The following is a 15,498-nucleotide window of genomic DNA, read 5'->3' on the forward strand; positions in this document are numbered from 1 at the left end:
AGCGAAGTCGTAAACGCGTCGGAGTAGGCCACGCACCCTCGCCCCTAGGCTCACTTCCAGGCGGCGAAGCCTGTGCCACGGGCTCCACTGCTCGCATCTCGTTTTCTCCCCGATAGTACCTTCGCCTGCATGCAGCACGTGCTTGAGTCTCGTAGGTGTTAGTTTTGTTCGTTTGTCGCTGTAGTAGAACTCAGGCACCTTAAAGACTAAAAGCTCCGCCTTCATCGCGAGCTCGCTGGCTTCCGCAGTGCTTTGGTTGCGCGTGCCTGCGCGTTCACACTTGTGTTAAGCGCGATCCAAACCAACGCTTCTTTTTGCGCCTGTAGGTCATGCGGCTGCGGATGTGACGCATTTCGTGGCGTTTTTGCTGTTTCCGGGCGCGCTTTCTGAGTCAGAACCGTGCGCTTTGGTTTGGACGGGCAAAACTTTGGCACGAGCGCACAAGCAAAGTGCAACTGCGATAGACTGGCCGGCCAGACGGCGAGAGAAAGAGAGAGAGAGAGAGATCGCGTTGTCATGTTGGAAGAAAATAAAAGGGGGGGAGGAGAGGGCAGCCAGACGGCGAGAAACGCGGAGCCGGAACTAGCTTGCCCTCCACCGATTGGACGGGACACAGGAGCGCCCTACTACGTCACCGCGCGTTTTTGTGCGCGTTGAGAAGAAGTTGAAATTATCCAACTTTCTTGTGCGCGCCCGGAAGGAGCGAAGAAGTGGCGCGACGTCACGAAAATACGTCACATCCGCAGCCGCACGACCTACAGGCGCAAAAAGAAGCGTTGGTTTGGATCGCGCTTTAGCAAGGGCAGAACGCTCGCGCTGAAGACGCAGCTTCTAGTGTCAGCTTAAAAGGGCTGTGCAACGGCATTGGGTAGGAATATTTCTTACTTTACACCAGCTTCCTGGCACTAGTGGGACCCAAGAATACTCAAACGCAACACCACTGACCAAGAAACGTCTTCGTCGCGGCGGAATTCAAAGGATGAAAGCGGAGCTTTTCTTTCAGCCTCTCCTTCCAAAGCCGCCTTTTGCTCCTTCGCGAAATTTGATGACGGAGCTGTGGGGACAATGGCAACAGTACGATCCCCGGGAATGCGTCATCGAGCTTTGCGGTGACGATATTCAAATGCTGCTCACACAGTGGACGCGAGGACTGCGTACGCATTCGATCTGGGCTCGTGACAATCGATGCCTCGACATGCTTTCGAGTACTGGCCCGTGTCCCATCGCTGCAACGACGACAATAGCCGAGCCATAACAATGTCTGGAACTCAGCGCGTGTCCTGTGCTTTGCCAACCCCAGCGCGTGGCTATGATCAACATTGGCGGCATATAATCGGCTCCACATCACGTGGTCGCTTGTTCTGGCTGCGAGGTAAAAGGGTAAACAATGCTCGTTTTTTTTTTTTAAACTTTTATTGGGAGTTTTATAGGGAGCTGAAAAAGAACTGTGGAAGCTCGCCGTCAGCACGCGCTCAACAGTCGCGCACACAGCTCTGGCCGCCAGTGAATACTCCCTATACGCTCCGGGCGCTGGTGTTTTGAAAAAACCCGTGGCGCCATCTGTCCGTCGAAATAAAAACTATTGGTATGTTACCGCGGTTACCGCCCTTCCCGACTGCTTTCGCGTTAGGCTTGCCAGGCGTAAAGTGCAGGCGTACCCGGCTGCTTTCGTTATGTCGTCCGCAACAACGCTGTCGAAAAAGCGCACTTCTGTTTATTGCTGTGTTTACGACTGCCACAACAGCTACGGAAACACAGCTGGGAAGCTCCCAGTGGTAGAGTTTTACCGCTTTCCAGCAAAGCCGTACGAGGCAGAGCGTCGACGGAAATGGGTTGCAGCGGTGCGGCGCGCAACGTAAGGAAACTGAATAACAGGCTGAAGTTGAGCTAGTTGGTACATAATTTAGGTAAATGGTCAGCTAGAACGAGAGGGACAAACACAGACAGGGAGAAACAGAGACATACACACCGCTGACTATCAACTAAGACTTTATATTTCTTCTTGTTCATTGTGACCCACAAATTCACACCTAAAGTAATGCCAATGAATGACCCTAAATCCTTACAGTACACTAATAAATGAAAATACTGATTAAATAATATTAAATTAAAATTGAAACTAATTAATTACATTAAATTATTAATTATTAATTTTGGTCCAACCCACAGACCACCGCCGAAACATGTCCCTCCTAGTCCCTTTCACGGCGCCGTGCCACACTGCAAAAACTGCCTTTCTTTCTTGCTGACTGTGATGGAGGGCATGCTCACGCAGTCGTCGCCGGTTTGCTCAATGGCCAGGGCCTCGAGGATCTCGCGCGCGAAAGCATTTTTGTGTCTGTTAATAATGGAGACGCTACTAAACTGTGGCCTGCACCCGCACGTGCGGCAATGGGCAGCAAGGTGCCCTGCTCCCGTGCCTTGCACCGACGCCGCGTGCTCCCTGACTCTGTCGTTGACGCAGCGTCCCGTCTGCCCAATGTAGCAGCTCCCACATGACATAGGAATCATGTATACCACACCGGTCTGGCACATGGTGTACTTATTCCTGTGTGCAGTATTGCAGGTTGGCTGGCGGTTCGTGGCCCGATTTACTTGGCGGCACATAGAGTTCCCTCTGTTCGGTGCCGAGCACACCACGCTGACGTTTTGTCGTGCAGCGATCTTTTTGAGCCGGTGGGTGACACCGTGGATGTAGGGGACTACTGCGAAGTTCGCTCGTGAAGTCTGTCTGTCTTGCTCGGTACTAGGTGATCCTCTTGAAAATTTCCTGCAAATTGCCTCACATACGGCTCCAAGGAGGACACCTGGGTACCCGGAGTCACGAAGCCGGGCCATCTGCTTCTGAAAGCTGCCGTCAGCTTGATGGTGGCATGACTTGCGCAGCGCAGACACGAGTGCCGTGTTGGCAACACTCCGCTTTACGGTTTTCGAATGGCAGGATGCAAACGGAAGAAAACCTTTACTGGAACGAGGTTCGTACCTCCAGCATACATGTCCATCCTTAAACTCAAGTGCGAGGTCCAGGAACTTAATAGACTTGCCCACGGGTAGTTCATGAGTGAAGAGCAGGTCGGGGCAACATTCGTGGAATGTTTTCATGATCGTGCTCCTGCATCCGTTTTCTTCACTTTCGATGTCTGTGCTGCACAGGATCAAGAAGTCGTCCACGTACCTGAAGATGGCTTTTACTCTAGCATCGTTCAGTGTGGATTGTATGTGCCTACCACACGCCGCCAAGAACAGATCGCATAGATGTGGTGCCACTCTAGACCCAAGTTCTGTTGCAGTCATGGGAGGTTTCGTGAGCGCTTCCAACATCAAGACATCGCCTGGAGGATGTTGCTCGTCGTCAGTTTCCGGCAATGGCAGTCTGCTTAAGGCATCGGCGTTTTGATTCTGTTTTCCTGCCCTGTAAGGAAACCTTTTTTTTTTGTCGCTTCTCAGTTTTTGTTTGCTCTCCATGATACAGAATTGTTTCTCGCTGGCACAGTTAGACACTGCATTTTTGTGTACAGCGGAGACGGAGACTCCTGGGAACCCGCGAATGGGCAGGCCAGGATTTGCAGCTGCCACTTCCTAGGAAACAAAAAAAGCTCTATCGCTCAGCACCCCGCTTACATCCCCACGATCCTCCCTTCGTCGTACAAGGCGAGATGCAATGTGACGACAGAGACACAACTGCAAAGATATGCAATGTGACGACAGAGACACACTGCTCCATGTTTGCACCACCCACGCACGCCAGCCTTGCAGGTGCAGCTCGCGCCCACGATGAGTCTCGGGTGCGCTAAAAACTGCCGTGGCAAAAAAAAAAAAAAAAAAAAAGTGTGTTATGCACGGTTGAACCGAGAAATCAGAACAACAACAAATGAGGAATGGAGGGGGGGTACGCGAAACCGAACCGGGTGGCACGCTCACCTGAAGCCGGACGTTGTAAACAGCAGACTTCATCTGCGCGAGGCATTTCCCTACAACTTCGCTGGGAGCTGTGGAATGAAGGACTTCTTCTTTCACGCCAAACACGTGACGGCCCGCATAAAGTTGCTCCCCTAACTTCAGTGACTTTTCTTTGAAATATTCTGCGATCTCGTCAATCCTTCTGAAGCCGCAAAAGAGCACCGTCGGATCGCACGTGCGAGCCGCCATTTTCAGATGGGAACATACCAATCGTTCTTAGGTCGACCACGGGCGGCGCTGGGGAGCGCAAGCGACGGTGGCGCCGGAGTGGCCGCCCGGAGGGTATTGCGTGGGGTGAAAAACGAACGCGTGTTTCATATAGGTCATTAACGTACCAGGGATCTGTTTTAAGCGGTATTTGCGCAAAGTAAAAGAATTGTTGCATCGCCCCTTTAAAGGGGCACTGAAATCATTTTTAAAAAAGGTTGTTTTTGATCCTATATTGTTTAAAATATGTTAGTTCCCACATATACCAAGTCTCTTTTTTCTCGCGGACTACATTGTGTGGACCAATGAGAGCCCTACAATACGCGCAGATTCCGCATGATTTTATTATAATTTGTTTCGAAGAGAGTCTGATAGGTACACATTCAGATAGGACTCCTCTTTTTCTCTGCGAGCAATGCCATTGCTTGCACCTCGCCGACAAGCGCCCTTCGTCAACCACTTCACTCGGAAGAAAATTATTCCCAAATAAAGCATGTCGCGATTTTTGACCACGCTTTTAACGAGGAAATAAACTATGCAAGGTTGCGGTTTCGGGTTTGTCGGGATGCTTAGGGCGTCTAGATTGAGTTGTCACCACAAAAGAACGATCTCAAAATCGACTTCAGTGCTCTTTTGGGGTGAACGGAGTATAGCAGGAAGCAATCGTCTTTTCAGCACGCAGCATGCAGCAGGTGGTCGAAGCCAGCTTCGAGGAGAGCTGCAAGCCCGCAGCGGAGCCCGGTGTGTGCGATGCCTACATGCCACGCTGGTTCTTCAACGTGCACACGGGAGCCTGCGAGCGCTTCATCTATGGGGGCTGTGGAGGCAACGCAAACAACTACCACAGCTTCGCGGAGTGCGAAAGAACCTGCCTGCGCCGTGTGGTAACGCGTACGTATACAATCACTTCATTTGAGCTTGTGTGATTTAGTCGAATAAAAAATAGAAAGTGTAAACAATGGGACCCGTTTTAGGTAACTGGCACCTTTGAGCTCCATGTGTTCGTAAGATGCGTCGCCCACAATTTTACCATTAAACCTAAAAGAATGAACAATGAAGTAATGGCCGGCCGCAAGTCGGCAAGCCAGGATGGAAAGGCTGGAGTGGTTGCCGCCATCTATGAACGACGGCGGCTACCAGACAACCGACTTGCCGATTATCTGGTGGCCACTCGCGCTCACAGATGGCGGAAGCTTTCCAGAGCTTGGTGTCATCATTTGTTTGCTGACGGACACCATACTGGAGAGACTAGCCCTTAACAGCTACGCTGTTAAGAAAAACATATATTTTGAATAAAATAGCGTTTAGTTCTAATACAATGCCATAGATTTGGAACGCTGCGCTACTTCATTGGGGAAATAGAGCGTTCGGCAATGCGTAGTTTTTCTTGTGAAGAAAACAACAACATAAAACCATATCTTTATTTTTTTTTTCACGGGGAAAGGGGGGGGGGGGGCTTTGAAGTTTGATGCAATAGCAACAACTATGACGAAAGTAATCCCTGGAGAAGGGGAACAAGAGGGACAAAGGACAAACATAAATCTCCAAACACAGCTAGGTGACTGGTGAGCGACCGAAAAAATCCGCCTGGTCCGGGTATTGAACCCGGGACCTCTCCATTACAAGTGGAGCGCTCTACCAACTGAGCTAACCAGGGGTTAGACGTCAGTAGAGCAAACGGGTTTTATCAGCTGCCACCAGTCGAACACCAACAAGGGTGAAGCAACAAAAAGCAACAACTATTTTGTGGCTTCCTGAAGACTCTCGGCTAAGCGCGTTAGGCTGAAGGGACACTGACAGGATATTTTGACTACCAAGGTTTTTATTTCTACATGTCACATGAGAGCCCAACAACCCAGAACACAATTGGCGGCTCGAAATTTGTTTTTTTTTCCGCCCGAAAACCGCCGATCGCGATCTGGCCGGTTTGAGTCGTGCTCACTTTCTTTTCAGTGGTCCCGTGCCATTTGCTATGGTCTAGACCACGGTGGAAGACATACATTTAGGTGATGACTTTGGCCCGTGCTCTGGTCGCTCTTCCCGCGGGGAGCGAGCAACCAGATCGTGTTCGGAGCTAGCCTCGAACCAGGAGTAGTCAGTTCCGCGCCGCTGCGGAGGGCGCTGAGGTATGAGCATTGTGGGTATGAGGTTCCTCCTCGGTGGCCACGGTGTCGGCGGCGTAACGTGCTCGTCTTTCTCGCGGTGTGGTGGTGGAGTGCGACCGGTGGCCGGCCTCGTGTTTTGCTTTGGTGCTGTGTCGATCACAGGTGCCACCATCGGGCACGAAGGTGAGCCTTAACCAGAAGAAGAAGAAGAAAAAGATGAAGAATAAGATGAAAAAGATGAAGAAGAAGACGACGAAGAAGAATAATTATGGACTCTGGTGACTTGGTGGCGGCGTGGCGGCGGTGAGGTACAACAAGAAGCGGTGAGCGAGAGAATGTGTGACCGCTGCTGGGAGAAACAACCGGAGTGGTCGGTTTGGGAGGGACCCGGCACTTGGGCGCCATCTATCCCCGTGCGAGTGAAGCGCGCTCGGTGCGCCGAACATAGTGTTGCCGCCGCGTCGGACATCACCTAAAAAGCACGAGCGGACATTCCTTCGTCCGCGAGAAGTGTGTTTCGGCACCTCGCCGCAGCGGGGCACCCGTTACATGACTCTTGTCTGCCGCTCAGCCTTTTCACTTTCGGCGGCCGCGTATCGTGGCCATCTGCCGGGCTTTGTCAGTATAGAGGAGGCTATGCTCCAACGCATTGTGAAGTGGTTTGATTATACGGGCATTAGAGCTTTGGCACAGAGTAAGTTTTTGCATACCGGACGAGCACGCTCGGTTGGACGAGCACAACGGACCGCCATGCGTTAGCCGGCAGTGGTTCTCGCTCGTGGAGATTTAAAACTCTTTATTATGTGCGGAGAAACTAAGGAAAAGGAGAAGACGAGTGTTAGCCGCCTTTGTCTCCGCTGCACTAGTCGAATGCGTTAAAACGCGAGAGCCAAATGCCGGTCGCCGGCGTTCTTATGTTCTTATCTGTCTTGATGAAAAAAATGTCACACTACCACCTCCATAACCGTAAAATATCACTTGAGAATGCGTAAGCTTTCTCCTCCTCCTGCATGCAGGTACTTGTAGTTACACAACATGCCGCTTGACTGCCTGTACATGATTTTGCCTCCGACGAACTATTTTTCGATCACTTATTGTAGCCAATATTTCCAGGGCTGGGTTCTAACAAAGAAATGTGAAAGGGTTACTTCAAAGCAGGGGCGGTCAGCATTTTAAATACAAGTATTTGAAATACGTATTTCAAATACTTTGTGTATTTTGCATTTGTATTTAATTACAAATCGAGTAATGTATTTGACGTGTGTATTTAAATACTGAAATGTGGGTATTTCAATTCCATTTGGAATTAAATACAATTTTGCGGGCGAAAATACATCCCTCAAATTTATTGTCACGACAATTCTTGTTTTTATGCATGTAGTTGTAAGATATAGTCTCCATCCTTTATTCGGCCATGGGGCTATTTCTTTTTCTCCTCCGGCTTTATCTTAAAGGCACTGTCCAGACCAGGAAGAAAACTACGTTCTGCACCGAATGCAGTGTCTCAATCAAGCACAAGCGTTTAGTGACTTTGTGATTATGGTGCTAGTCCAGGGCAAGAATAGTGACGAAATCGACGTTCACAGGCAGACTGGCTAAATAAGTGCCTGTGACAACTTGTGATGCTTTCCAGCCTGATTTCTATCCATATTTTTGCCTGGAACATTCTAAATGCGCGGATCGTCCAGATTTTCGTAAATGGTGCGAGTTGCATCAATAAAAAATTGTCTAGCTAGTGCTGCGTGTCTTGGTGGTCTCGGTTCTTTGTTGGTCTATACCAAAATGTAATCGACAAAAAAAGCTGCTTGAAGCTCTGTACTTTTTTCACCTATTACGTCCAAGCTGGTTACATTGTTTTGTGATTATATTTATATTACCTTACTAGAGCCTGGCACACTAACTCCCGAGTGTGCGATGCAAAATTGAAACGAGATACCCAGAAACCCGTTGCAGGTGCCCTGAAGTCGTTGATGCAAATTTTGAGGAATGTATTTGGAAAAATATTTGGAGGAGATTAGATACATTTGGTTGTATTTGTATCTTGTACTTAAATGCTTTTTTGGAAATGCAATTAGATTTGTAATCAAATGCACTTCTGACGAAGTATTTTGTATTTGTATTTTGATACATATTTGCATGTATTTTGCCCATCCCTCCTTCAAAGTAACTGGAAATTAAACGAGTGAGTATCTAAAAATATACAAGGAAAACTCTCAAGGGAAGCCAAGCAAAAGCTGAAAATGCGGAACCGAAATTAACGATGACCAAAACCGAAACTGAAGTACGCCTCTGTCGACCGCTAGGTGTCATCCGTGTCCTTTCAATAACTGGGCCACTGGGGCCTATGGTAGTCTCCACTCTTTACGTTTACTATATTACTCTGTATGGAAAGCAGAAATGCACAGAGCTACAGCGGTCGGTCAGTAGGCCTTCTTACAGGGCTAATTTACCTTTATTTCAAAAGAAAAGAAAATTATGAGCCATTCCACTCTCTGAAAGTAGATCACCAGCGAAGCTGTTTAGCACACGACAGAGGAAACTAGACACAGAGCCGTTTATGTAGAGAGTTTGACAGGCGCCATTGGCCGAAAGCGGGCTGGGCGTGGTCCAGGGCGTCTTTACAAGTTTGAATGTGGCCAACCAAAAGCCGGAATTAATACCCTGGCGGTGGTCGCGAGAAATAAACTTGATAAGTGCGTCGGAGTAACTCTCGGTGACTGAAAAAATGGTGCAAGTGATGTTCTAATCATGGTCATCCAAAATCATGGTGGAAGAGTGTATAACTAGCGAAACGATCTACATAATCACGCCAAGCGCCGAGGGCCGGGAACCTGCCGCCAAGGGAGCATGTCAAGCTCACTTTCTTCGTCTGGTGCACGCCCTGGCTCACCCCCGCCTCCCATTGACCAAACTATACACCAACTCATGTTTACAAACAAACCGGAGCGCCCCTAGCGGACGCCACCGGCGCCGCGCATGCGCGATGGGGGTGTGGGCAAAAAGCTCGCCGTCGCCCATAAACAAACCTCTGAAATGCGATGTTGTCGGCGTCGGTGTGAGTCCCCCTGGTCTTTTTCGCGTTCGAATTGTTGATTCTACGTCTTCCTGGCGATGTCTGACTACTTGAGAGGCATCAGCGAAATTACCGATGCTCGTTACACCACGAAACTTCGCGTGAATAATGTGACATGTGGCGATTCATTCCGCGTGGACGCCGCAGTATGTACGCTAAAACATAATTCGCATGATGAGATTTCGCTCGCAATTTTCAGTCGCGACGCCGCTCGGGCTGCAAAAGTGTGAACCGTAGCTGAGATTGTCGACGGCGATACTGAAAATCGCAAGCAGAATCGGACCAAGTCAATTAGGCATAGCAAGTCAGCGATGGTCACTCGTAACAATGATCAACATCTCCTTGTATTTACTGTTTACATTGAGCCTGCTTACCAACCTGGCCAACCTTCAAACCTATGTCTTTTGAGGCCTACACTTACTTCGTATAGCAAGTACCGGGCCAACATTTAATCTACTGGCCGGCGTCGTCTAAGAGAGCAGACGACAAGCAGAAACGTTTGAAAGAGCAGACGACAGTTCAAACGATCAGGCGGCCGTTTGAACTTGAAGACGCACTGAACGTAGTCCGCAGGGGGTCCGCACAACTTGATGGTTTTCTGGCGTTCATGTTGGACTAAAACAAATAAATCTGATGACCACAAGTATCCGTGAATTCAACTCAAAGTACTTCCCGCCCAAGCCATCGTTGTCCGACGGCGTCTGCTTTTCCCTTTTCACGGCACATATCCAGATTCTCGGACGAACCGAGCACGTGAAAACTGACCGTCAAACCTTTCTCGACTCTTTTCGTACGGCCCCAGTCCCGGCGTTTTGACGAGAAGGCGGGTTTTTGTCTGGTTCCCTTCAAAACAACGCAGGAATACACGTCTGGCATGGGGACTTCTGCCCACAGCCCCAGACCGGAAGTGCGACCGACGCGCCACCACCGCGCCGTGACGTCACAGAGATGAGTTGGTGTATAGGGTGGCTCAAGTCACCAGGCTCGATCTAAAATGGACCGTACAAATCGACGCCTGCACGTAGCAATCTAAAAATTTTCGTCAAAGGTGTATTTCACAGGTCGGTTTTTTCTTGTAAAATTACAAAGCGTAGTTCTCTTTCTGTAAAAAATAAGGCCAAGAAACTTGCCTGGGTCAACGGTGGGCGGCGACGCAGACGCCCAAGTCGAGGTGCGGGGTGTGTTTGACGCTCTTATTGATAGATGGCGCTACCTCCTTGTTTCAGTCAGAGCTCTGGTTTCGCTTTGCTTTTAAAGAAATATCGAAAGTGCCCGCGTCGACTATGGTTTATTGACAAGAACCTAATCTTTTTTGTAATTTACCTTTGGCTTGAAATAAATGCAGACAGAGATAGCAAAACTTCAAGTAACAAAAATAAAAGAAAACGCGGTTGCATAACGACAACGCTGACGGCGCTCTTGCTGCCGGCGGATTTCGTCTGCGTGTCGTCTGCTTTCTTTCGCTGGTCAGTTGCATCCTCGGACGCCGCTTCCGAGACCTTTTCTGTCGTGGTTCGAAAGCAAAAGCCCAGAACAAATGGCATCTTTTACGCGCGTTCGTCAACGCTTTATTTTGGTTACTTACTTCGAATCTTTTATACGGGGAAGCAGTGCGCGTGCGGCGCTTGCGGCTGCGCGAGCGTAGACTTTTTATATTCTGTTTCACCTTATGATGTATCGCAGGAAAGGCTACAGGCGCGAGCTCCTTGCTCTAGGGTACATCTCGGCGGCACAAGGTCTCGTGTATTAAGGGCAGCTGCCGACGCTATACTTCGTTTCAGCTTCGGTCCAGACGCAGCCGATGCTACAAGCGCGAGCATGTGGCCCGGAACAGTGCTTGCACTGCACGAACGCGCGTGCTTGGCAGGGATGCTGAAAGCCCGGAGCTCGCGCTTGTAGCTTTGGCTGCGTCTGGACCGAAGCTGAAACGAAGTATAGGAGCTCGCGCTTCTAGCCTTCGCTGCGGTACAACATAAGGTAAAACGGAGTATAGTCACTGTACACGAAAAACACACCGGACCCTAGCCATAAACAGCTTCGCTGTAAAAGAGATTAAAAAATGGACAAGCACTTGAATTGAGCGTATAAGACTGCACCTATCGTTTTCCAGCCCGCCGCTCGCCCCAGATGGCCGGAGTCGACTTTGAGGTAGGCTGCAAGCCCGAGGCGGACAGCGGCGTGTGCGACGCCCACATCAGGCGCTGGTTCTTCAACGTGAAGACAGGTCAATGTGAGACGTTCGTCTACGGCGGTTGCGGAGGCAACGAGAACAACTACAAAAGCCGGAAGAATTGCGAGATCGCCTGCCTACGCGGTACGGGTCTTTCGGATGGCGCGGTGGAAACCAGCTCCTTTAGTCGCCGGCAGGATCAGAGGGAGTGAGACGACCCACCGTTCTGATCCTGTCTGTGACTATACAGGGAACAAGGCCGTATTCTGCTCGATTTCCCCTACAGGGGGTCAGCATGCAGGGGCACAAATCGGAAACGAATGCTGCGTCGGGGTTTGGGCCGGGACTCGTTTCCAATCAGCGAGGAGACGAGTTCTAGTCGTACGCTCACGCGGCGATCGTTTCGTATCAGCGCCCCGCGTTAGCCTCCTGCACGTGACGTAGAACATAATGCGCTACTACGGCTCTGTTATCGAGGAGGTGTAGCCGCAGTGGTCAGTCAGCGTCAAAATAAAGTGATTCTAGAGCGCAGCTCTTAGCCGCCCGTTTCCGGCTTGACATCAGGGGCTCGTGTGACCTCCTGAGGTCACGTGACCCCCCCCCCCCCCCCCTGAGGTCCCATGACCCATTGAGGTTACGTGACCCCCCTCCCCCCCCCGTGAGGTCACGTAACCCCCGTGGTGAAGTAGCACGCCGAATAGCGAGGTGAGGAGGAGGGAGGAGGGGTATACCTTCCCCAGTACCCTTCCATCCTCTCCTCAAGAGCGGCGCTCTGATTCGACGTTACAGGGAGTCGTAAACGGCTTCCATTTATTTTCTTTAATTATTATTCTACTGCTGACGTTTGTAGCCACTCCGTGTTCAAACTCTGGCAGCAGCGTGGGCCCAAGCGCAATATTTCTTAAAGATTACCTGAAGGGGCCGTGAAATGATTTTTCAACTTCCTTTTTAAAAGTGCGGATTTCAATTTGGGACTCTTACTTTGGAACTCTTGATCCTCTGGTTCGTTTGTCAGCAAAAACAAAACAAATGCACTTGAAAAAATAAAAATAAACACGGAAATAATTGGTAGTTTAAATGTAGTTTCCCTTTATTTCCTTAGAAAATAAACCACAGAAGGGTATATGCGGCATCGAAATCGCGACTAAATCTCTCACAATACCATTTGCGGTATGGTATGCGTGCAGTGAATACGTTCGATTCTCGAAAACCGTCATGAAACAAATTTCGCGTGTTCCGATTTTTGACTGTTCTTTCCCACATGTGTTTCAGCTTTACTTTCCAATTACACACACACAAAAAAAAAAAAAGAGAAAAACATTAATGCGTACGTGTAACTTTTGCGGTCGCGGGTTAAGTTTTTGTGTGTCTCTCTTTTGCGGTTAAAGAAAACGGACGAACCAATCCTCATGAGATAATAATAATAAAATAGGCATTTAAAAATAATAAGGTGGCAGGTGTACCAGCGTTGTTTCGTAGATCGTAGAGAGGTCACGGGTTCGATTCTTCACAACTACTTTCGTACTCCATTTGTTCAGTGATATCTTTAAATACGTCGTCGCTTCCCTCTGTATCGAAGGTTTACAGAATTACTGCGGAGTATATGCAAAATATATAAGAGCAAGCAGTAGGCCAAAACTGATTGCACTCGTTTGAATGAGATTGAAAAGATTGTACAACTGTAAAATACAACACATACTTTGCCAATAAAAACAAATAATTTTTTTTAGTGCCGTGGGAGTAATAAACTGCGGGACGCAGTAACCTGAAATTTGCCTAGAATGGGACTCTAGTGATTGGAATAGCACGCGAGTGTTTGAGAACGTGACGTTACCTAGAGAGTGAATCGAAGGGATTGGCGGCTGTTCGAAAGGATGGCATCAATCGGGCTGTGAACATATCGAGATAAAATTTTACTAACAGACATGACTGAGAAACCTTCATTACGGGTATAAACATTTCACTCGACAAACTTACCCGACGCTTCTGAGCCAGAAGCGAAACGGTAATTTTTTTTTCTGCGCGAATTAAAAAAAAAAAAAAAAAGAAAAGTCGGAAGACATTTAAGGACTTCTTACGGGTGGTGAATGCGAAAGCATGAATGTCCAATGGAACGCCGCGGAGTGATCCGAGGAGTTTTGTGGCGCGAGTAATGTTTTCGAGTTGTGGGAGAACATCTCCCGACAATGTGGATGACGGAGGCGACGGCACGTTGGTCGGCGGCGAGACGAGCAGAAGCCTCCGAGCGCGCGCCAACGTGTCCGTTTTAACTGGCGCGGGACCCCGGTAGTGGCATGGGGTTGCGGCGGGTAGTTTTATCGGCGCGCTGGTGGCACGGACACGCAACGCCATCTGGCTGTGGTCGTTGAAACTGACGCGTGCAGCGGCCGATGGAAGCCTCGTCGCCGCGCGCCAGCCAATGGGACCTTTGGGATCAGGGAAACTGGGTGCCGTTTTCGCGCTTCAAACTGATGACGTCGGCTCGATCCATGGGACAGTTAATGTTTTCGCATTAAAAACGACAACGTAACCTATTGATGTAGTTGAGGGTTTCGGTGTCGTGGCTGGGGCACCAAATAACCCCCGTGGAAGCTTGTCTTTGTTGCAATATAGGAAATTATTTTTATTTATTTATTTATTCTGTACCGCCAGCCATTGACACGCCAAGGCAGGGGGGGTACAAATTGAAATAACGAAAAGTGATGTTACACACTCAGACATTAAAACAACAAAATCGAGGCAAGATATTTTAGAAATAAAGATGCGCTTGGACTATTGACTACCCTTTCAAGCAGACTATCCTCAAAGTAACGATAATTTAAACAGATCGAAAGAGTACGAGTAAAAATCAAAATGCCTGCTGCATTTTTTCTTCTAGTACCATGGGGGAAGGAAATTCATATATATATATTTTTCTTGCTTAACATTTGGACATCATTATTAATTATCTGCATTGTGGTTAACTGCCGTCTTGCTCTTCCTTCTAGGTTGAGGGACCCTTCCCGGCCTCCGACGACAACCCGCTGGAGTCATTATGTGCAAATAAACCTTGTCACACCAACAAAACCTTCGTGTTTTTGTGAAGCGCCAAGTGGCTTCCACGCTAAGTAGCTTTGACGTGGTTTCTGAGATGGCCGGTGCGCGAAGCTTCTGGTGGCCGTTCCATTCGTGGGGGGAGGCCGCAATGGAAGATGGTTCGTGATGTACTCCGTTTCAAGTTTCAAGGTACGATGGACCCCAGCGAATGCTACGAGCTATCCAGGCTAATCCAGAACTGCGAACATGTAACGTGACTACACACCCTATGTGTCACTGTCGGCGTCACGTGGTGCAGATGTCACGTGACACTTACAGAGCATAAGATTGGCTTTGAAGGCTCGTAGCGTCCGCGGCGGTTTATTAAAAGGTAAGATGGAGTACATGCGCAGGATGATAGTCCAGTCCTAGCCTCACGCGATATCAGCTGTTCGACGCCTCTGGAATAACAATTCCTGAAGCATCGCTGTATTAAAAAAGAAGGCGGCTATTGACTAGTGTCGCCACGTGGTGGTGCACGTTGTCTAAGAGGGAGAATAATGAGCTTATCTGATGCAGGAGAAGTCAGGTTAAAGGAAGACTCCGGCGATTTTTTTAACTACCCCAACTAACTACATTTTTGGAATCACCGGCCTACTCTTTTTGGTATGCTATTTAGTATCGGGAAATTAAGAATAGTTACTGTGACAGCGGCCAGCGAAAATGATGCCAAAAGCAACATTCAAATAGACCCGAGCTTTTCATTGGCCTGACGTCAGGGGAAGGGAGGCTTGCAGGTCCAGCGGGCAGTCTAGAAATGGACTATGCCGAGCATTTGTTTCATGCTGCAGAGGCTGCTGAGCGGGTGCTGGAGCGAGCTTCCGTAGCATTCGTTTGACACCTTGTAATCAGTCGGAAACAAAGTCTACAGTTCAAAGTGTGAACCCCTGACTTCCCCTGATGCTACT

The 15,498-nt window shown here is 49.0% G+C and overlaps 1 protein-coding gene across 1 annotated transcript in view; it reads left to right on the forward strand.

Annotated features, from left to right (window-relative positions):
* LOC8024111 (carboxypeptidase inhibitor SmCI) overlaps window positions 1-14,581 on the forward strand; it is a 29,124-nt gene extending 14,543 nt beyond the window's left edge. The window contains exons 5-7 of the mRNA XM_029966756.3: window positions 4,843-5,058; window positions 11,456-11,659; window positions 14,503-14,581. Coding sequence (XP_029822616.2) covers window positions 4,843-5,058; window positions 11,456-11,659; window positions 14,503-14,507 — 425 coding nt within the window. The 3' untranslated portion in view covers window positions 14,508-14,581. The remainder of the gene's footprint in view (window positions 1-4,842; window positions 5,059-11,455; window positions 11,660-14,502) is intronic.
* The last annotated feature ends 917 nt before the right edge of the window (window positions 14,582-15,498 follow it).

Source organism: Ixodes scapularis, unplaced genomic scaffold (genome assembly GCF_016920785.2).
Source record: "Ixodes scapularis isolate PalLabHiFi unplaced genomic scaffold, ASM1692078v2 PGA_scaffold7__128_contigs__length_106722199, whole genome shotgun sequence".
NCBI lineage: Eukaryota > Metazoa > Arthropoda > Arachnida > Ixodida > Ixodidae > Ixodes > Ixodes scapularis.